The 24,856-nt window shown below is 33.7% G+C and overlaps 1 protein-coding gene and 1 long non-coding RNA gene across 3 annotated transcripts in view; one reads left to right on the top strand and one right to left on the bottom strand.

Annotated features, from left to right (window-relative positions):
* LOC145807545 (uncharacterized) overlaps positions 1-11,781 on the top strand; it is a 79,099-nt gene extending 67,318 nt beyond the window's left edge. For both annotated transcript variants that reach the window (XM_082905957.1, XM_082905955.1), the window contains exon 8: positions 10,825-11,781. In XM_082905957.1, coding sequence (XP_082762083.1) covers positions 10,825-11,649 — 825 coding nt within the window. In that variant the 3' untranslated portion in view covers positions 11,650-11,781. The remainder of the gene's footprint in view (positions 1-10,824) is intronic.
* Positions 11,782-14,085: 2,304 nt separating this feature from the next.
* On the bottom strand, positions 14,086-18,560 carry LOC145807389 (uncharacterized). The gene is made up of 2 exons (XR_014350449.1): positions 18,053-18,560; positions 14,086-14,413 (listed from the first exon to the last, which is right to left on the bottom strand). It is a non-coding gene; the product is annotated as an uncharacterized LOC145807389 (long non-coding RNA).
* Positions 18,561-24,856: the final 6,296 nt, after the last annotated feature.

Here is a 24,856-nt window from a genome sequence, read left to right as displayed (position 1 = left end):
CGGATGGAGGGGGGCTGTGGCACAGCTCGGTCATGGGCCTGAGACCGAGGTCTTCAATCCTCCTCCATATTTCATACCGAGCTCACTGGCGGAGTATGCTGCTACCGTTCAGCAACAATTTCTGGAGGAGGAAGATGAAGATGAAACTCTAGAGGACAACACTCAATTCGGTCTTAGGTCTACCTCCCCAACTCCAGAGGTCTCCATCCCACCTTTGCCAAATATGGCCGATGTTGTGATTTCAACCGAGCTTAACCAGAGCGTGGTTACCACAACCGAGCTACCTCTGGGTGAAGACCGGGTGGTTTTAGATGCTGATTTAGATGATCTGTTTGCTTGACTTACGTATTTTTCTTCTTTTTTGCTATTTTGGAAAGAAATTGTAACCGGGCTGAGGCCCCTCCTTTTGTACTTGATTTGAATCTTCAATGAAATCTTCTTTGTTAGAACTGTTGTTTCGGTTTACTCTTATGATTGCCTTTACTTTTCAAAAGTATTCTGAATGTAGTATAACTTTTTCCAGCCGAGGTAAATATCTCGGTTTTAGCTTTGCAATCTGACTGGCCATACCTGCCAACCTCTTTAGCCTTGATCCTTATCTCGGCTAAAGAACAATAAGCGTTGGTTTTTCCAGCCAACCACTTTTCAGCCTAGATCCTTACTCCGGCTGAAGAGTACTAAGTGTTGGTTTTTCCAGCTAACCTCTTCAGCCTAGATCTTTATCTCGGCTGGAGAACAATAAGTGTTGGTTTTTCCAGCCAACCACTCTTCAGCCTAGATCCTTACTTCGGCTAAGGAGTACTAGGTGTTGGTTTTTCCAACCAACCTCTTCAGCGTAGATCCTTATCTCGGCTGAAGAACAATAAGTGTTGATTTTTTCAGCCAACCTCTAAGTTGGTTATTCCTACTATCTAGAGTAAAGTGTTTGGTTATTCCGACCAAACGTCCTGCAGCCTGGATCCTTATCCTGGGCTTAGGAGGGGTGTTGGTTTTTCTAGCCAACCTCTAAGTTGGTTATTCCTGCCAACCTAGAGTAAAGTGTTTGGTTATTCCGACCAAACGTCCTACAGCTTGAATCCTTATCCTAAGCTTAGGAGGGGTGTTGGTTTTTCCAGCCAACCTCTAAGTCGGTTATTCCTGCCAACCTAGAGTAAAGTGTTTGGTTATTCCGACCAAACGTTCTGCAGCCTGGATCCTTAGCCTGGGCTTAGCTGAAGAGAGTGCAAAGTTGGTTATTCCGGTCAACTATACTTACAATGCGCCTAACTCACTAAAACACTCTTTTACAGAAGGAAACAACTATACTGAAAAGAAGCTACTTGTTTTATTGAGAAAGAAAAAATTACAAATATTTGAAAGAATAAGCTAAAAATAAAATAGTTTGAGATTGGCAGTATTCCATGGCCTGGGAATGGTTTTGCCGTCCTCGTCTTCCAAGTGGTATGCCCCTTTTCCTGCTAATCCAACCACCTTGTAAAGTCCTTCCCAATTAGGCCCTAATTTGCCATCTCCGGGTACCAGGGTGTTCCCCATTACTTTGCGCAGTACCCAATCTCCGATCTTGAATTGCCTTGGATGTACGGTCTTGTTGTATTTCCTGGATAACTCCTGTTGGTATGAGGCGATATGAACCAGTGCTCTTTCTCTTCTTTCTTCTGCAAGGTCGAGCTCTAATGCGATGGCTTCTCCATTTAAGTCTAGATCAAAATTTTCGCTTCGAATGGTGGGAAGGCCAACTTCCAGTGGGATTACTATTTCCATGCCGTAGGCTAAGGAGAATGGTGTTTCTCCCGTTGATCGTCGAGGTGTGGTATGGTAAACCCATAAAACATGAGGAAGCTCCTCGGCCCACTTTTCTTTTGCTTTTTCTAACCTTTTCTTCAATCCATCCAAGATAACTTTGTTTGATGCTTCTGCCTGGCCATTTGCTTGGGGATATGCTGGGGTAGAGTTGTAGAATTCTATCTTGTATTCCTCACAAAACCCTCTAAAGATTTTGCCGTCGAACTGAGTGCTGTTGTCTGATATTAGCGCTTTGGGTATGCCGAACCGAGTGATGATATTTTTCCAGACAAAATTCTTCACATCTTTCTCCTTTATTGATGCTAGTGCTTCTGCTTCCACCCACTTTGTGAAGTAGTCTGTTGCTGCGAAGAAGAACTTTCTGTTGTCGGGTTCTGTCGGAAGTGGTCCGACTATGTCTAAGCCCCACATTGCGAAGGGCCATGGACTAGTTAAAGGTAGAAGCTCTCTGGCTGGCTGATGTATTTGGTGTGCGAACTTCTGACATTTCTCGCACTTCTTGACATACTTCTCCGAATCTGCTTACATGTCAGGCCACCAATATCCCTGCGAAATTGCTCTGTAAGCCAACGATCTTCCCCCTTGGTGGCTTCTCCATACGCCTTCGTGAATTTCGAACAAGAATGCTTCCACTTTGCTGGGGTGGACACACTTTAGGTAAGGTCCTGTGAAAGATTTCTTATACAATGCCATTGATGGGGAAAACCAAAAGCGCTATGACTTTGCTCTTATTTTGTTGGCCTCTTTCTTTTCTTCCGGTAAGATGCCGTCTTTTAGGAACAATATGATGGGATCAATCCACGAAGGGCCTAGTTCGGCACAACATACCTCTTCTACTTCAGGTTCTTCAATGCTTGGTCTTGGTAGGTAGTCAATCAGTAATGGATGAGGGATGGAGGTATCTGCCACTGAAGCAAAGCCAGCTAGTTCATCTGCTCTACTATTTTCTTCCCTGCCGATCTGCTCTATCTGTACTACTTCAAATTTCTTGATCTCTTTTCTGACTAACTCTTGGTACTTAGCCATCCTGTCATCCTTTGCCTCATAGTCACCTGAAATTTGTTTTACCCCCAACTGTGAGTCACTGTAAACCATTACCTCGGTGGCCTTCATGTAGGATGCTGATTTTAAGCCGGCCAGAAGCGCTTCATATTCTGTTTCATTGTTTGATACTAGGAAGCCAAGGTTGACTTCTTGCTCTACCACTAGGCCATCTGGTGAGATGAGGACTATGCCTAGCCCTGCACCGTGCCTGTTGGACGCTCCATCCACGAAGAGCTTCCACATCTCTCCAACAAACAGTTTCTAGCAAGTGGAGGGATTAAATGATGCCTTAGGATCAAGAATGTTGTTGGTGTTTTCTTCTAGGTCCATGCTTGCTGTTTGCCCCTCACTATCTGATTGTACTAAGTTTTTATTTATTGGTGAGTCTTGGCTTGGTGTAGCATGGTTTGCTTCTTCCTCCCTTACTTTACTCTGGTCTGCCTTAGGGTCTGACTGGGTAACCTGCACCAGGGGTTGCACTATTCCGGCGTCAACTTCCAACCCTAGTTCGGTTATATCAGTCAAGTCGACTAGGCAGATATGATGACTTCCTGGGGTGAATTCTGCGACAAAGTCTACCAAAGCTTGGGCTTTTATTGCTGTTTTGGGTTGAAACTTGATGTCAAACTGTCCCAATTCTACTGCCCACTTCAAGATTCGCCCAGAAAAGTTCGCCCTCTCAAACAAAGCTTTTAATGGAAAGGCTGTGAGGACGATTATGGTGTGGGCGTGAAAGTAGTGCGATAACTTCCTTGAGTCCATCATCAAGGCTAAGACCAGTTTTTCCAATGGTAAGTACCTGGTTTCAGTGCCCAGCAATGTCTTGCTGACATAAAAGATGGACAGATGTTGGATTCCTTCCGCTCGGACCAATACTGCGCTTATTGTGTGCTATGAGACTGCCAGGTACATAAATAGTTCTTCTCCAGGTATTGGGGTCACTAGCAGCGGTGGAGAAGACATGTATTCCTTCAAACTTTCTAGGGTGCAGTCGCATTCTTCATTCCACTCAAACTTGGTCTTTAGTGCTTAAAAGAATGGTCGACATCTGTCTGACGACCGACTTATGAACCGGTTTAGTGCGGCTGCCATACCGGTGAGATACTGTACTTCTTTTACTGAGTTGGGCCTCTCTAGATCTTGAATTGCTTTAATCTGAGAAGGGTCTGCCTCTATACCTCGGTTAGTCACCAGGAAGCCTAGGAACTTGCCAGATCCTATGCCAAACGCACACTTGGATGCATTAAGGCGTAGTTTGTGCTTCTTCAGGATCTGAAACATCTCATCCAGGTCCCTTAGATGGTCATTCTTATCCTTACTCTTGACCACCATGTCGTCGATGTAAGCTTCCATTGTTCTACCTAACAATGGTTCGAACATCTTGGTGACCATCCGTTAGAATGTTGCCCCTGCGTTCTTAAGGCCAAAGGGCATGATCTTGTAACAATATAGTCCTCTTGGCATGGTAAAAGATGTAACCTCCTGGTCTGGCTCATACATGGCGATCTGATGGTACCCTCTGTACACATCAAGAAAGCTAAGACGGTTGTGTCCTGCCGTCAGATCTACCAGTTGGTCTATCCATGGTAAAGGAAAGTTGTCCCTTGGGCATGCCTTGTTGACTATCTTGTAGTCCACGCAGACACGCCATTTTCCATTCTTCTTAGGTACCACTACTGTATTGGAGATCCATCTGGGGTAGTGTACCTCTCTGATAGCTCCTGCTTGTAGCAGGTTTTCCACTTCTTCCGCCACTATCTCGGCATGGTGGAGTGCCGATCTGCGAGTGCGCTATATAATTGGTCTGGCAGTTGGGTGAACATTCAATTGGTGACATATGAAGCTTGGGTCAATGCCTGGAATGTCATATGGTGTCCAGGCAAACACTTCGATGTTAGAGGTCAAGAATTCCATGACCTCTATTCTCTCAGTGCTGGACATAGATGAGCCAAGCAAAAAGAACTTATCCGGGTTCTTTTCATCTATTCTTACCTGTACCAAGTCTTTCACTGCCTTTTGTTCAGCGGCTTTGCCAACATCCGTAAACAATTCATTACTCTCGGGCTCTTCCACCATCTGAACGAACCCCTTGGCAGCTCGGTTGCCATTTACTGTGACGAAGCATTGCTTGAACATAATTTGGTCTCCATAGACTTCTTCAATTACCCAGCTTCGTTAGGGAATTGCATTACTTGATGGTAGGTTGATGCTACTGCTCTTATGGCATGCAGCCATGTCCTTCCCAAGATTATGTTGTAAGTGGAGGGCACTTTCAATACCCAGAATTCCACTTGTTTAGTCATGTTTCCTGCTCTGACTGGGAGAATTATCTTGCCGACTGGCCATTCTGGCATTGTGTTGAACCCGATCAGGGGAGATACGGCAGGTGCCAAGTCTTTGTCCTTCAATTTCAGCTGTTTGAAGGTTTCGTAGTACATTATCCCGCACGAGCTTCCTTGGTCGATCAAAATCCGTTTGATGTCGTAATCCATGACGTGGAGTGTGACGACCAGTGCGTCATTGTGAGGGCAATATATCCTTACCAAGTCTTTGTCTGAGAAAGACATGACGTTCGTGACCTCTGTTTTCCCCTTTTTAATGGTAGACTGTGCACTCAATACCTCCCTTAAGTGCTCAGCTTTCTTTATCATGCCCCTGAGCTCACATACTAGCTCAGGTTCGAATACCCCATGTATTACGTTTATCACACCTTGAGGTGGAGTGTCATTTGGCGTTCCGTCTGGGTGATCGTGGTTTTGGGGGGTTGGTTGCGTCCCTCCTTCTATGTACCGGTCCAGGTGACCGGCTGCCACTAACTCCTCTAGATGCTGTCTCAATGGCGTGCAATTTTCAGTGCGATGCCCCTTTTCCTTATAGAAGGTGCACCATGATCTTTCGTCGTAGTTTTTTTGTGCTTATCCCAGTTTAGCTGGCCATCTGACAAAAGGTTCATCACGTATCTCACTGAGAATTCGGTAGATTGGTTTCTTGAATACCATGGTAAAGGCAGTGCGGACTCTCAACCATCTTTTATCTCGGTCCTCTTTATTGTCTCGCCTACCTCGTCCATTCTTGGTTGGACGTTCTACCGCGTTCACTCTTGCCGTAGTCTTCTTATCTGGCACTGCTGTTGTATCAGATTTTGCTTTAGCACGGGCGCCATCCTCCTCCACCTGAATATGTTGGTGCACTCTCTCCATCAAGGCTTCCATCGTGAGGGGTGGCGTCATAGTAATTGAATCCCTCAACCTGTTTCCGACTGGAAGTCCTCTTTTGTATTGTGCGATGGCGAGATTGGCGGGGCAGTCCCCTATCTGGTTGAATGTCTCCCAGTAACGGCTGTTGTAGGATCTCAATGTTTCCTTGTCGCCCATGTCAATGGAGAGTAGCTGATCGATCTCCACTGGGGTCTTGGTGTTCGTTCTGAACCTTGTCACGAACGCCTCTGCCAATTGTGCCCAGGAGGCTATGCTGCCTTCTGGTAGCCTTTCGAACCAGGTTAAACCTAGGTCGCCAAGGCTGGATGGGAATAGGATGCACATCAAAGCCTCGTTCCGCCGGTATACTGCCATGACCTGGTGAAAGTGGCTTAGGTGCATATAGGGGTCTGTCTTCCCCTCGTACGTGGTAAATTTGGGCTGGATGAAGCCTGAGGGTAATGGTGCGTTTTCAATCGCCGGAACGAACGGCGAGCTATGTAGTCTTGCCAATGCTTTATCTGTTGGTTCGTAGGCAAGGTGCGGTATTGGCATTCCAACCTCGACGCTTCCATGCGTCCGAAGAGCCAACCGCTGAAGGGCTGAAGCTCTGTGCGGGTCGCGTGCCCTGGCATCCTCCTTCCGTCATGCCCTTTCTTCAAGCACAATCTGTAAGTCGGACGATTTAGGCAACTCCATTTGCCTGGACGATGTCTGGTGCGTATGTGAGGGCCGATAGGTGCTTCCCTCAGTATAAGACCTCGATGATCTCGTTCTATCAGGCCTGGAATAACGAGTTCTGGAAGTCCTTAATTGAGTGTCGCCTGTTCTGAGGCTCCTACTCTCTACTTGCGATGGCGTGGTATGTCTACCACGATCTTTAGAGTGACGAGGGGGCGTATTGCTTTTACGCCCCTCTCCTATAGCCACCTCTTTCCCTTTTATCTGGCGCTTCATTAATTCCATGTCTGCCGCCATCTTCCTGATTAACTCGTCCTGCTCCTTTACCCGATCCTCCAAAACTTGAGGGTCGATCCTCCGCCTCTGTCTATCAGGACTTGATGCGCGACGGGGGCTGTTACCCCACTTTCCCCTTGTATCCCTCCGGGATCTGCCATAGGAAGGATGAAGGGCAAACCTTCGCGCCTCCCACCTCCCTCTGGGGTTTGCCTGTCAATGGCGGACTGTGGCAAATCTTCATTGTGTACCATTGCATCTAATCTAGCGAGGAACACTTTGATCAAGAGGTTTTGTTCTTTCTGTGATTCCCACAGACGGCGCCAATTTTACGAGCAAGAAATAATCTTCTCGTATAATCCTGTTGATCAAGTTCGCGCCTCTCCAAACGTCGTCGTTTTACTTCCTGAAAACACAAACGTGAGCTAGCCGGCGGGTGTGTGCCGAATACCTCTCCGATGCCTAAGTCAGAAAAATAGATAAATAGGCAAAAGCTCTGTGTATTCGAGTGTCAAAGTTGTGTTACCTCTCCATAGGTGATGTTATGAGCTTTTATAGGTTCCGCGTGGCACAATCCTAGTAAGACTCTTACTCCTCCATGCAGAGTCCTCCTAGGAATCACATTCCTGAAAGATAATGCTTATCCTTCAACACCCCCCCTCACTGCTTAAACCAAGTGAGATGATTTTACCATGGTTGGATGTCAATACGACCGAGATAACATGGCCATGCTAAAGCCGCAGACTAGGCTAAGCTCCCACTACCTCGGTTCTTCCTTTCACTGCGTGTACCTCGGTTTGACATACTCAACTGGATTGTCTGAGACCGCACTAACCACAACGAGCTTGGACCGAGCTAACCAATAGCAAGGTTCTGAGGAAAGCTCAACATACTTCGGCTCAATATGGTATGACCGAGCTTAACTGTTACCGCTATGAGTGTGGTGACCAAGCTAACGGCAGAGCTCTCTTGGACCGGGCTAACTATCTACTCTGACCGTGGCGACCATGATTATTCCTGGACTGAGCTAACCCTTGCTAGGTCACTTCCATACCTGGACCAATCTAACACTTGGACTACAGTCCACTTACTAAGCCTTTCTTACTATGGCTCATATAACGGCCTATTACCCAACTTGGCCCAATTTACTCATAAATTACCCTCTCAGTAATAATAAATTATCAAAAATATTTATCATATCATTAAAAATTGTTAATTAACTTAATGATTTATTTATTAACAAAATGGTTAACTAAAAAATATTTTTTATATCATTAAAAATTGTTAATTTATTTAATGATTTACTTATTAATAAAATTGATCATTTATTATACGAGTATGATTTATTTATTAATAAAATTAGTCAATTGTATATATGTGTATTTTCTTTTGCTTTTTTATTAGTTCAGTGACTTATCTAAGTAGTTTTTTTTAGATGGGAGAATTATCTTAATGTTTGTTTTATATTTTTCTGTTGAGAAAAAATACACACCATAATTTATTTATTTTTTTATAAATTCGAAAGAAATGTTAAAGACTTATAAATTCACCCAAAATGATATAGTAATAGAATTGGAGTTGATATCATTGGGTATATAATAAATCAAAAAATAATACATATCATACCACATAATTATATCATATATTTAATAATTTATTCTATTCAATTTCATACAACAATATTTTAATTTTTAAAAAATTATCAAAATACAAAATTTAAATATACTGTAATAATAGATATGGTAATAGAATTGGAGTCTACATTATTAGGTTATAACAAATCAAAAAATTATACATACCATACTACATAATTCTATTATATATATCTAATGATTTATTCTATTTAATTTCATAGAATAATATTTTAATTTTAAAAAAATTATCAAAATATAAAATTTAAATATATTATAATAATAGCTCATACCCTGCACAGGCTTCTTAAACTAGTGTAGATATATATGTGGGCAAATTACACACCCATGAATTCTTAGAGTTTCTCTTGTTAATTTAGTCAAATTAATAACTATCCTAACAAAATTAGAATGAAATCAAATATAGAAAAAATTATATTAATAATCTTTACATTTTGTTCTTGTGCAATTCTAGTCCATATAATTTTAATTGGCTTGATTTTGATCTTTAATTTATGATTTTGTTTTAATTTGGTCCAATTGATTATTATTGTTAGTGTTTTTTGATGAAAAATATGCATATAAACGTTATATGTTATGTTTTTATAGGAAAAATTATAAATTTATTCAACTCAATAAGTTAATCTCAACTAATTTAGTGATCATTTTCCTTCAAAAATTGTAGTCAGTATTATCAATTAGACTAAATTAATACAAAATCTAAAAAGGCAAATTACACCATTGGTCCCTACATTTTATCCTTTGTACCATTTTGGTCTCTCCACATTGGCTCAATTTTAATTTTGACCCTTAATTTTAAATTTTGTATCAATTTAGTCCAATTGATGATGTCATTAATATTTTTTATGGAAAATAATCCCTAATTAGTTAAGTTTAATTCACTGAGTTTAGTAAATTTATAATTTTACTCTAAAAAATGACATATGCCACTTACATGCATATTTTTCATCAAAAAATGCTAAGAGTTATAATCAATTAGACCAAATTGAAACAAAATCATAAATTTAGGGTCAAAATCAAGCCAATTGAAATTATAGAGACTAAAATGACAAAAGGACCAAAATATAGGGACTATTGTTGCAATTTGTCCAATCTAAAAGTAAGGGTAAAAATCAAGCTAATTAAAATTATAAAAACCAAAATGACACAATCGGCAAAATGTAAGGACTATCAATGCAATTTATCTAGTAATATATATTCACTCTCTTCAAAGTGATTGGGGGGATTAATGTCCAATTTAAAATGGTTCATTCAATTTTAAATGAACAATTGTCTTTCATTTTTTGTATAATTTCATAGTAGGTGTTATCAATTTGACTAAATTAACTCTATTAATGCACAAAATTGATGACATTGAAATTAGAAGGCTGAATTTAAAATTAAAAAAACAAAAAACAAAACTACAGAGATCACAAGGTGTAATTTAGATGTATCATATGAAGAATCATCATCATCATCAACAACAACAAAACAAAACTAATTCAAACAACAAAACAAAACTAATTCAAAAATGGAGATTCCAAATTTTCTATTAAAATTTTATAACCCTAGCATTAATTCCTCAAACTTTTTTTTTTTTAAATTAGTGAAAAGGAAATTTTTATTAATGAAAATGCACGTACAAGACAGTGTTATCAATAAAAAAGATGAACGTAAAAAGTATCATTGTAAAATTAAACAAAAAAACTAAATTGAAACAATAAAGCAAAACACAATCATATAATAGCAAAAAATAAATAAAAAAACAAGTAGGTGAGGAAGCAAGCAAAACAATTTTAAAATGTCAGAGATCACAAGGTGTAATTCAGATGTATCATATGAAGAATCATCATCAACAACAACAACAAAACTAAACTAATTTTAAAAGGTCAGAAATCTCAAATTTTTTATTAAAATTTTATAACCCTATCATTAATTCCTCAAACTTTTTTTTTTTAATTAGTAAAAAAAATTTATTGATGAAAATATATGTACAAAACAAGTGTTATATATGAATAAAAAAAATGAATGTAAAAAGTATCATTGTAAAATTAAACAAAACAACTAGATTGAAACAGTAAAGTAAACACCACCATATACTAGCACAAAAAAACCACGTAGGTGAGGAAGCAACCAAAACAATTAATAAACCAAAACGGAAGACAAGTAATGCATGTTATGTAATTATGCAGTATATTAAGGCGGCGGTGCCAAATCATTTGTCGGCTTACCGAAACGATGAGGGGAAGAACCCAGAGGATATCTTCATGGAGACACATAGTGATCTTGCGAAAAATGATAAGGAGTGGCTACAGAAAACCTCAGAATCATGCACCCTGGTTGCAACACTGATCGCAACGGTGGCCTTCGGCACGTCGGCGAGCTTGCCTGGTGACATCAAGTCGAGAACAATTATGAATTCCCAAGAGGCCTTGATGTTGAAGGTCTTTGGCATCGCATCACTCCTGGCGCTCTTCTTTTCACTGACAGCAACGATCATGTTCCTTTCCATCCTAACTTCTCGACACCAGCCCACCGATTTCAGAAAGGGCCTGCCCCTAAAGCTCCAGTTTGGTTTGGCGGCACTCTTCATGTCCTTTCCTTCCATGCTCACATGTTTCTGCGCAGGACATTTCTTCATCCTCAAAGATGTACTACATAACGTAAAGGCCTCCAAAATCGCTGAATTTTTAGCCGTGCTTGTACCAGTGTCAGTTTTCGCCATAGCCCAATTTCCACTCTACTTTAAGCTGATGTTGGCTACAATTTTTAAGAGGGTACCTGAACGTGCCTTCATGCTCACTAACACTATCCAAGATAGCCGCAGCAGACCAAGAGAGGCCATGCAACCCCCAGAGTATTCGAGAGTTACTTCTGTAAAAGAACAAGCACTTGTAGCTGGGTCTCCTTCTCCAGAGATCGTTAGAGAGTTAATCAGCTCAGTACCTCAAAATGAACTCCTGGACTCGATGAAAACTGCTAGCTCCAGCTTCAACGCTTCCCAGTTCCCAGCCTAACTGCTATGACTACCCAACCCATTAATTAATTGTGTTATATATATTTATGTCCCTGTGTGTTTGTGTGTTTTCTCTTCTTTGTTTGCCAACTTATTCCTTTGAGTGATTTTGATTTTCCATATTCTCTGTATTATTAATAAGTGACCAACCAAAAGATATGTTTGTATCTTATTAAATTGGTCTTGGCTTGTAAAAAATTGCCAATTGAATTGGCAACTTAATTTATCTGCGTTGTTACAGCTTTATCTCTATCTCGACAAGTATTCTCTTGAAATAATAATAATAATAATAATAAATTTTAATTAATGAGATATTTTATTAATTTATAATATTTATGAATATATATTTTATTTTTATAATTCTTTAATGGACTAAATTTGTTTGAATTAAATAATTTAGGAATTGAATCGATAGTTTATAAACTAAATAGACTCGGGTGATTAATCGGTAGTCCGGTAGTATGGTAACGCGGTGTTTCATGGTGTGGGGATATATTTTCTGAGTACCAACACGTGGCAAGGTGACGCCGAGGTTTCAGCCGAGGTGCCACGTGTCCTGGTCGTGACGCCGAGGTGATCTCGGCAAGGCCGAGGTTATCTCCGAAGATATCAGAATCTGAAATAAGTAGATAAGGGACAAGAGTCCTAGAATGAGAGAAGACTTCAGCTTATATTAAAATAAGACTCTTAGAGAGTTTATCCTAATCTTACTAGGAGTCCAAGATTAGCAGTAATCTTAAGTCCATAGAAGTCAGGCTTCTATTGGGACTAGGTTTATGTTGGCTATAAAAGAGAGGCACCCCCATGGGTCTAAGGTATGCTTTTGATATTCAAGCTTGTGAGTTTAGTACTTGATTTATCTTTGAGAGATATACTGACTTGATCGTCGAAGTGCCCCCGGGTGGTCGAAACCACCGTGGGATTTTTATATTTCTGTTGCAGGTTAGCCAGGTGCCATCTATTCTGCCAGTGCTCTCCAGCTGGTTACTAAGCGGGCAGTGTGGACGGAAAATCACCCACACACATGGTAATAGTTTTGGTGGAAAATGTCTAACGATTTGTATTGAGTGATTGAAGAATATAAGAGATATAATGAATGGTAATTTGTGAGAAGTAAAGCCATGTGATACTTTAGAATTATTGTACATTTTTCTTGATTGTATGTACTTTAATAATTGAGTAGACTCAATCAATATTTCAGAAACTAAATAGATAATTTGGCGGTCATTCTATTTGAACCCAAAAATTATCTCATATGCCCAACTCAAATTTTAAATTTTAATTCTTATTATATCCTAATGTGAATTTGTTAATAAAGACAATACATGTTAAATTTTAAAATAAAATATCATTTTTTTCTCATAATACATCCTAATCAATTATACTTATCTTTCATATTCAAATCTATTCATCTTCTTTCCCAAGTTTTAATTATTTTCTCTTCTTCTTCTTTCTCACTATAAAACTCTAATACACTCCATCAAAACTCACCATTATCATCAACATCATTGTTTTTTATTATATTATTACTTGCAAATAGAAGAAAATTTAAACAAAATTAAACAATAGATGAGAATAATAATCAAAAAAAATTTTGAAGTAACCCATCAAAAAGGATGTTAGTATTCACATAAATATCAAAATACAATTATTGATTTTTGTGTTCTTTTTTACATAAAAACGAATATTCAGTCTGTTTTTCGTTATTATTGTTCGGACTTTCAGAACTGAACAAATTCACTTTGTTCGATTCTAGAAATCTGAATACGAAGTTCACCATCTCCTTCTCCTTCTCTATTCTCTTTCGCCAATGCTGCCTTTGCCGGTTGTGTTCTCCGTATGTATGTAAATAAAAAAAAGATTTTTCAAAAGTAATTTGAATTTTTTTAATTTGTTTTATAAGATAATTGTTGAAAAGTCCAAAGTAAGAAAGTTATAAGGCATTAGGTCCAGTAGATATTTTTTATTGATGAGAGGTCCACCCTTTGTGAAACAATTTGATGATTAGTCTTTTTGTTGATTTTAAAGGACATTTTGTTTCCAATTTTATCCTTAATTTATCTATTGAAGTTTTTTTTTTATCTATTAGCTTTCATTGACTATATGTTCAAAAATATTTCCTATCTATTCAAATTTTTCCCTATCTGTTCAAAATTTTTCTTATCTATTCAATTTTTTCCCTTTATCTGTTCAAATTTTATTATTTGTTCAAATTTATCTGTCCAAATATTATTATCTGTTCAATTCTTTCAATGGATTCTAATTATCTGTTCAAATATTATTATCTGTTCAATTTTTTCACTGCATTCTATTTATCTGTTCAAGTCTTTGTTATTGAAATACAACAAAGCCACTATCTGTTCAAAATAGCAAAACAAAACATATCTCTCCTCAGGAATTTTCTATCCTAGGAACCAAACAACATAAAATCCATACTTGGAGAAATGTAACAAATACTGTTAAAATTCACAAACTTATTTTTGTTATCTGCTAAAATTTTCCACCACCAATATTCAAATATAACACAAATATACATAAAGAGTGAGGGAGAGAGAGAGAGAGAGGGAGGTACTATCTGTCAACTTCAACACCATCTTCAAGGGTAAAAAAAAATTCAAAAACAGATGAAACTAAACTAAATAGAGCTGACGTACTCTAAATAACTAATCAACAGCAGTTTAGTAACCCTCATCCCTACCCCTACTCGCAAATCAACAATCCATCACCATCTCTTCCATTACAATCAAACAATTCCACAGCTTCTCCTACAAAATCAATACTCAATTTGTAATCACATCAAAGATATATAAAAATAAATATGTATATATGTGTGATATGCTTCTTACTTTATTTACATATTCACAAGAAGCGATCGCATCTCTGAAATAGGGAAATTGCAAAGGAATCAACTCTTGAGAAGCACAGAGAAGCATTGATGTAGCGATTATTGATGGTTTAGATTCTAAAAATTTGATTTATGTGGTTAAAACAAGCATTAAAATCGAATTTCAAGCTATTTTTTTGTATATAGCAAGAATTGAGAATATAATTGATTATCGTAATGCGATTTGAAGACGATCTCTAAAGCTCGGTCTTTGAGTAATTGAGTCGATGCTGGATCTTTGAGCTCCAATAGGGGCAGGAAAACATATAGAAAATGAGAATGGCCATTGATTCCTGAATTTGTGAGAAACATTAAAAAGCCACACAAATCTAAAAGAACGAAATGAGATCTTGACGAAGTTCAAGTTGCGAAGTTAAAATGTCATGGTTTTGATAAAACCAAACATGTTTGTTGATTTGTGAAATCGAGCTTCATATGAAGACAATAACACAAAAACCTCTTTAATTTCAACAAAATAGCTTTGAAATCATCGCAACATTGATGAAATTCAAATTGACATTGTAAGAGGGGTTAATTTGAGCCCACTAAATTAATTAAGCCCAATTGGAAAGCCCAAAATTAATGGATCCAGAGAAATTATTGCCAAATAGGCCCAAGTGAAATCAATTGAACGGGCTCACAAGAAGGCCAACAAATTGGGCCGAGGAAGACCCATCAAGCAGATATCTCTAAAGAGAGTCCAACAAGCCCATCCGAGAAGGCCCAAATCATATCGGCGTCCAAGGAGATTAACTGTTGCTTTCAAAAGAGATGAAACCCTCGGAGGAGATCCATTCTCCGAAGTATTTGCTTAGTTTTGAAAGGGTTCGAAATCACGAACCTAGAGACCTATTTGAGCTCGAACTCGAAAGAGTTCAGATCCACGAACCTAGAGATCCGAAGAGCTTGGTTTCGAACGAATTCGGACGTAATCTAGAAGCTGCTCCATTAATAAGTCCCAGAACACTTGCGGACTCAAAACTTTCCAGGATCTACGCACCAGAACCATGGACGTAATGGAGTTCGAACAAAAGACCCGATCCCAAGGACAATGAGTGAAGATAAACTCACTTTTCGGTCAAACTAGCATATACCCAGGTTGAAGTGGCACGATCTAAGGGATTCTTGAGACTTAGCAATATTTGCAGCAGGGCGTTCTCTTGAACTATCCCTGACCCTTCTGCAATAGGGCGTCCTCTAGGACTACCCCTGACCCTTTGGGATAATTGGGGATCATTGGTTAGGTGTGGCTAAGAAGAAGGGTTTGCCCAGAGGTTAATCTTCTCTTCGGGATTTTCTTCATCCACGGAAATGTCACCTCCTTGGACAAGGTAGTTAGAGGAAATATTCCCCATGTGGGCTCCATCCTATATCATGAAGTGTCTATAAATAGCACCCAACCATACCTTTACAAGGGATAGATTTTTGAGAGACAACTCTAGGGAAAGAACTAATTTCTCTTTTCTATATCAACCTTGAAAGTGAAAGTGAGAAATCTGTGGGAGAGTCTTGTCATTATTCTCTTTCTAACTACTTTGCCTTCTTTTTCACCCAATCTCTTATCTCCATCCTCTCTTTGTTTTTGTGTTTTAGTTGTAACTGTTGAAGAATCTAAGATTGCGTCTAGTAGAGTTTTGTAAATATGATTTGAGAGTATGAGTTGTATTTTGAGTTTGTGAGTTGTAAAATTATGATTTGGGTGTAGAAAATTTGTTTGGTTATAGTTTTTGAAAAGAGTGTTGAATTGAGTGTGGAACTGAGTTTTGAAAGTTTGATTTGGCATGTGAAGTAAAAAAAATTTGTTTGGTTATGAGTTTTGGAAAGAATTTTCAAAACTTAATTCAAATATTATGACTCATAACAAAACACACTACTTTCACACTATTGAAAATTCTTATCAACACTCATAACCAAACTCTTTTTAAAATTCAATTAAAAAAAATTATTATTAACAGAAAACAACATTAATCAATTTTTTAATTGAAAATACTACAAAGGAAATAATTTTTTTTTCAAAATAAATATTCAAAAAATTTAAATCATAAATATTTAAATAATTTAAATAATCTAAAAAAATTAATAAGTAAAAAATTAAAATAAATATTCAAAAAATTTAAATCGTAAAAATTTAAATAATTTAAATATTCAAAAATTTTAAATAATTTAAAATGTTAATATTTTAAATTTAAAAATAACTCTACACTCAAATCGTAACCAAACACATAAAACAAAACTCAATTAAGAAATTATTTTTAAAACTCATAACTAAACACATAACTCGAAATTCCATACTACTTTCACAATTCTACACTCAAATCGTAACCAAATACATAACAAAAAAAATTAAAATATTTAAAAATATTTTTATAAAATAGAGTTTGAATTTATTTTTATAAAATATTTTAAAATTTAAAAAATTAAAACCGTAATATTTTAAAATTAAAATATTTAAAAATATTCAAAAAATTAAAAAAATCGTAACATATTTAAATATTAAAATATTTAAAATTTTAACAAAATTAAAATATTTAAAAAATTAAAATATTAATTTGAATTGAGTTTTGAAAAAAGTTTTGAATTATGTATTTGGTTATGAGTTTTGTAAAGTAATAATTATATTTTGAATTGAGTTTTAAGAAATTGGTGTAAAATTATGATTTGAAAACTCCAAACAAATAACACACTCAAATCAATAGGTAAAATTATATTTTGAGTGACTTACCAAATGGAGCCTAAGTCACTTATCGTCTCTAGAAATCTTGAATCTTCTTCAAAGATCTTCGAAAGTCTTCAAAATTTTTAGGGGGATGCACCAATAAATCCCAAATTAATAACTTATGCACTGTTTAATCCTAAAAGTTTTCTTATAGACTGAAAGGTCCCATTACAATGTTAATAACATCAGATACAATGTTAATAACATCAGAGTCATGTTACAAACATTGGATTTCAAACATCTAATGTTCACCAAATTTCAATAATGTTTAAAAATATAGGATGAAAAACATCTAATGTTCATCAGATTTCAATAAATTTTGAAATTATAGAATGAAACATCAGATCATTTACATCATTCACATCATGTTGATGTAAAAATGGGACTAAATGGAGCATAAGAAAACTTTTAGGACTAAATGGTTCAACGTTTCAAAAACTAGGACTTATGAATAAATTTTCCAAATTTTTAACAACATTCTTGAACCCTCTCGCATAGAAACAGATGAGGAATTCACAAAATCTTCTTCCATTGTTACTCGATATTCACACTTTAAAAATTATTAAAACTAAAGAAGATTGAATAAAACGAGTCGAAAAGAACTCAATACGCTGAGATTTCGAAACTTGAAGCAAAGAGTGAATGCAGAACACTTCGTAACATACGATTTATACTTTTCAACAAGAAAATCCAAAAATCACTCTTCCAAACCTAACATACAATGAAAGATCTAGAACCAGAAATCATATCCATACAATTATACAGAGAGATATATGAGTGAGAGTAAATAAGAGGAAAACATACCGACTGTTTAGGAATCGTTCAATGGACTGTTGTGTTATTCGAAGCCATCGTAGCAGAGCTTTAATGGCGTCTTACAGACAAAATGCCACAGAGAGAGAGAGAGAGAGTACAGATGAAGCGAAAGGACGAAGGTTGAGTAGAAGAGAGAGGCCCTCTTCAATATCGTACCGCCTACACATACACAATTAGACTTATGACGGTTGTTCGTGATCGTTGAAGACATGAGGTGGAGGCGAGGAACAACAGCGATCTCAGTTGAGAGAGAGAGAGAGAGAGAGAGAGAGAGAGATTCACTCAGATCTGAAGTTGCGCACTGCGAGAGATGACGACGACGACCAAAGATCGTCTCTAGAATGGGCGGGACGGGGCGGCAGAGCTTTGGTTCAACGACGGCAAAGCTACAGATCTCACAATCTGGTTCAAAGACAGTGGAGCTATGGGGCTCTAGTTCAATGACGAGGAGCATTGACGAAAAAGCGCGGAGGAGCAACGCTGGAGAAGTAGCGGCGGAAGAGCATAGACAGAGGGGAAATTATTTAATATTTCGGAGCAATTCATGTCAATACTCCTTAATCAATTATCGTTTAATATATCCTTTATCTTCTTTATTAACTTAACACAATACTTTATTTACCTTTTTTTTTTTTCATTAATCATAATATTATGAAATATTACGTATCTATACCTAATATTACTAAATAATTATCTGAGAGAAAATTTGAGAGGGGGGAGTCAGGGTTTGAAGAGAAAGACCAAGAGGGCGTAACTATTATGATGGAATGGAAACGTGTATATGATATATATATATATAAGGATATTTTAGACATTTTGCTAAGATTTATTCTTTTAATTAAAATATTTCAACTCTTAGATTTTGATAAAATAAAATTGAGATTTGTATTTATGGACCGAATGCCCTTGTTTTATTTGGGTGTATCTCGCAGGGTAATTTGAGGAAAAAAATAAGATGCGCTGAAAATAAATTATAATCTTAAACAATTTAATAATATATGCTAAGAAATTGAACTCACTTAAATATAAATAAGATTTCTCCTAATTTAGTAATGGGGGATTCTATTTATACCCAAAAAATTATTAAGTACTCACAATTTCTATGTATATCCTATTTAATTATTTAAAATTTTATGTTACTCTCATTACACTTTATTATTTTTTTCAAATTATCCTCAAGGTAAACCAAATAATAAATAATAAACAAACTAAAAAAACTAAATTATTTCAAAAAATTTCAATACATAAAATAATTCTCAAATATAGTATAAAAAAAAAATCAAACTTATAAGCACATAAGCACATAAGGATTATAAATACAAAAAAAAATTAAACTTTTACATAAGCATTATAAAACTTTTCAATACAAATAAATAAATAAATTACATTATAAATTATCCATAAGAATACTCATGGAAAAGTAAAAACCAAATTTGTAAGCACTTGAGCATCATACACTAACAAGAAATAGTAGTTCTCAAATAATGTACTATTTAAATGACAAAATAAGAACAACTCCAATAATATGTTATTGTTAATCTAACTACTGAGTCCTTTACTTTTTGTCAAAAAAACGATATAGAAAATAATTGCTCTACAAAAATTGTGAAACTCCTTTATATAAATACTTATCTCTTTTTTGTTCAAACTTTCTTCAGGGTTTAGAGTTTTAAAATAATAAAAATCAATGATTTTGATGATGACGGTGAGTTTTGGTAAGATGTATTAGGGTTTTGGAAAAAGGAAGGACAAAAGAAATTTCTTAGAAAAGAAGATATAGAGATTTATATCATAAAAAAAAATTAATTTAAAATTTAATACGTATTATTTTTATTAATAAATTCATATTAAGATATAATAAAAATCGAAATTTATAAATTTAAATTAAACGTATTGAAATATATTTTGGATGAATTCCGTTAGTAATGGTTTAGAATAGAACCGAGTAGACTCATAAAAAAGCCATAGGCCCAAACGCAGTAATGAACCAATTCGAAAAAGGAAATTAAATCTTGGGTTGGGCCGGCCACATTCGCCCTAAACAAACCCAAGCCCCACCCCTCAAATCAAGCCAGCATTCCACGTGTGTATCACGTGACACAAGCCCTCCATATAGAGAGGAGTACTGCTTAGTCATCTTGAATAAATTATCAAATATTTACACGAGCGTGAGATCTGTGTGAGTTTTACATAGTGTGGATGTTATATCTGTGTGAGTATTTGATAGAATTTTGGTAATTTATATGAAAATTCTAGCATTTTTGAAATAAATAATTAAAATCATCATCATATAAAGGGCAAATTACACTTTTATCCCCTCAATTATCATTCTTTTTATTATCTTATTCCCTCAAATTAAAAATTGATATAATCTACCCTTGCATCTTTTAAAAGTTTTTCAATCTAATCTTTATGTCTTTATTATGTAAACAAAATAAACGAAAAAAGTACATATAATGTATACATGTCATATTTTTAACAAATCTTTAAGAGCATTTTCATCATAAATATGACATATGTAAATTACATGCACATTTTTTAGCCTGTTTTGTTAATAGAATGGAGACATAAAGATTAGATTAAAAATCTTCAGAAGATAAAAAGGGTACATCGTATCAATTTTTTGTTTAAGGGGGTAAAGTGCAAAATATTAATTGTTGAGAGTAGGAGTGAGTATGGTCCGGATCAGACTGGTTTGAGATGAAACTAGAACTAATATGTGAATTACCGTTTCATAAAAATTAATACCAATTCAAACTATTTAAACAATGGAATCAATCTAAACTAAACTATTTAAATACGGATCAGTTCGGTTTGAAAACACGATTTCACACAATAAAAATCATGTAATATTGTTCTAAAAACATTCATCATGTAACAAAATATGGATTCATCATCTAACAAATAAATATAAGTTCAACATAAGCAAATATAACTCTCATTTAACAAACATTTTGTTATGACGATAATAGTTACAAAATTATGCTAAATAATTTATAATAAAAAAAAAAAAGTAACAAAAACAGCAGCACAACACAAGAGCGACAGCAACCCAAATCAATTTGTAATATTAATAAATTTATTATTGATAGTTAGTGGTAGTCCTTTGAGAGCAGTGCCTCTTTCTTTTCTCCAAAGGGTTCCTTATTTGGGTTTTATATATAAAAGATTGGGATTGTATGTAATAGGGTGTATGGTATAATGGTAGGGTAGGATAGTAAATGGTCCGGATCGGATTTAATTTGGAACCATATATCATAATTCGAAACTGATTCGTAAACAACGGATTACTAATTTTTCAAACCAATTCAGAATCGCAGATTAGAAATCAAACCAAACTTGCCGAATTGGACTAAGTCGGTTCAAATTCTGGATTTTTTTGGTTCAGTTACTCACCTCTAGTTGAGGGGGGTAAAGTGTAATTTGCCTTTATATAAATGATATGACTAAAAAAATGGGATAATTTCATATTTTTTGAGTTATAACTAAAAAAAATTTAAAAAAATCATAACCAAACACAAAAAAGTCATAATCAAAATCACAAAATAATGTCATAATTAAAAAAAAAATTGGTCATAACTAAAAAAGAAGGTAGCGTAACTAATGGTGCATATGATATGAGGGGTGAATAATAGAATTCTTTGTTGTTTGGAATGCAAGGTTTGGACTAAATCATATATATATATTTAACGTTTTTTTCTTTTTTATGTGACACATTCTAAGAACTCACTTTTTTTAATAATAATAAAAAATAAAAATAAAAATAAAATAACCCAGATCAACATGCATTTTCCATCATATATATACTATTAAAAATAGTATTTTTTCTATTTTTAGGTGGCCTATTATAAGGGCTTACTTTCTTTATAAGTGAGCCATATCAACATATATTTTCTTAATTACATATAGAATTCTACACAAATTCAAACTTAATTTAAATTATGTTAACTTTACCTATTTTTTATGGATTCTATTTGACAAATATTTCTTTTTCATATATTTTTCATGATAAATTGAGATAATCCACAAACCCAAAGTAGTATTTTTTTTATGCATAGGTACCATATTATAAGGGCTTACTTTTTTCTAAGAAAGTTACATCAGCATGTATTTTTTTAATTATATATAGAGTTCTACACAAATTCAAACTTAATTTAAATTATGCTAATTTTACCTATTTTATATAAATTTTATTTGACAAATATTTCTTTTTCATATATTTTTTTTGATAAATTGAGATAATTCACAAACTCAATACTAATTTTGCGTTTCACGTTTTTCTTCTTAATTTCTTTCAAGTGTATTAATATATTTTTTTAATGCTTTTTTTTTTCTTTCTTATTTTCTCGTGCATTATTCTATACCCAATACCAATTGTATATTATGGATTTGTTATTTAAATTTTATAGTGATTCTATATATAAAATTATACTTTATTTTCTATATTATTTTATATAATCACAACTCACGGGAGAAAAAATCTACACAATAATGACACTCTCGAGGAACCTCTAAAGTTTAGATTTATTATTTGAGTTACTTTTTCAATTGTTAAATAGTAAGTTCTTTTATATTTTGATATCATATTACTGATGATTAATCACTTCAAATACTCAGATGTATTTATCATTTGGACTTTTTCATTATTTATTTATTTTGGTTTAGATGTTATTATGTGATTCTTTCTTAATTAGTCATTGTTGAATTTCTTTTTTATAGTTGATATTTTAATTTAATTAAGAGTATTTATTTTATAATCTTATAATTTAATATATATATATATATATGTATTATATAAATTATTATATGATAATCCAAATACAACATATTTATATTTAATTTTTAAAATAAATTTTATACAATTTCTATTTCTACATATTTTTATTTTTCAAATGAATATAAAAGAAATTAAATAGTTAGAATTACATTTAATTTTATGTTACTAATTCTTTTTGTAATTTAACTATTATTTTCAATATCAAAATGAGTATTTATTTTACTATTTTATAATTTAATATATATCATACAAAATTATTATATGATAATTTTACTTTTATAATACGGTAGAACTAAAATTATCAAAATATACAAATAATTTAACTAAAATTAATATATATAAGTATTCAAATAACAATTTTGTAGAACGATAGCGCTAACATTATCAAAATAAATAATTAAAATCATACTTTAATTTTAATTTTAATTTTAACTTAAATTAAAATTATTCTTTTATAACACACATTGTACCATCAAATATTTTTTTTTAAAAAAAATAACAATAACATGTGCATTACACGAGTCAACTACTAGTTTACATATAAAGTTCTAACCAAACTCAATTTCAATCACAATAATCAATTTTATATGAACTCTATTTGAGAAATACTTATGTTTTATATATTTTTCATTATGTATTTAGTTTTGTCATTATCATATTTTTTTTATATAGTTGATATTTTAATTTAATTATTATAATATTTGAAAAAAAAATTATCTCGATATACAAATAAATAAATAAATAAGACAGAATATGCTTAATTATATGCATCACACGGATCAAATTAATTTTTTATACTTGTATTTTTTGTCTATCTTATTGATGTCTTAATATTAATTTAAATTTAATTTTTTATTTAACATGAAATTATTTATTACAAAATATTTATATTTAATTTAAATTTTATATATTTATATACAATATGTATGAATAATTCAAAAGAATATTAAAAAAAAATCAATACTCTACATTATATATATTTTTCTTAATCCAATCACAATATATTTATATTTAATTTTTAAATATATTTTGTGTAGTTATATTTCAACATATTTTTATTTTATAAATAAATATACAAATAAAATTAAATAATTAGAATCACTTTTAATTTTATATTACTAATTCTCTTTTTAATTAACTATTATTTTCAATATCAAAATAAGTGTTTATTTTACTATCTTATAATTTAATATACATCATATAAAATCATTATATATAAGTATCAAAATAAAATTGTCATTAAAAAATTTTAAAAAAATTAAAATTAACTAAAATTATTAAAATAAACAAATAATTTATAGCACAATAGAACTAAAATTATCAAGATAAATAAATAATTTAACTAAATAATTTATAGTATTCAAGTTTTTTATATAATGATAACGCTAAGATTATTAAAATAAATAATTTTATTTTAAATTAAAATTAATATTATTTTTTTGTAATCCATATCATAGTATAAAATATCATTACATTAATTAAAGTGGTATCAATGAAATTGTAGAGGATATTCTAGATGAATTTCCTTCGGCTATACATGATGTGAACTCAGAGGCAGTGGCGAAGCCACCGTGTGACAAGGGGGTCACGTGCCCCCGAATTTTTTTTTTTTTTTTTTTTACATATTTATATAATAAAATTGTAAACAAAAATAATATTTAGAATAAAATGTCAAGGACATTTTTAAATTTATGAAAATAGTAATGATTGTTTTATTGAAAATGAAGTGACTACAACAAATTATATTTTTATGTATGAAAATTTTATGAAAAAATCTCAATATAAAGATAATATCTATTATTATTGATATGTAAATATAATTAATCTCACTATATATATGTAAAAATTACTAGAGTATTAGTTATATTTGCATGCAGAGTTTACCCTTCATTTGTTATTTTACTATTGTTTGGTGATATCATATGTCAATAACGACGTGATATCACTATTATATGAAATTTTTACTCAAATTTTGAAAAAAATTGATTTATCTTACCATTACATAATTTATATTA

The sequence above is a fragment of the Camellia sinensis genome, chromosome 14 (genome assembly GCF_055761805.1).
Source record: "Camellia sinensis isolate YWXY chromosome 14, ASM5576180v1, whole genome shotgun sequence".
NCBI lineage: Eukaryota > Viridiplantae > Streptophyta > Magnoliopsida > Ericales > Theaceae > Camellia > Camellia sinensis.
This window is presented reverse-complemented; position numbering and strand designations above follow the sequence as displayed.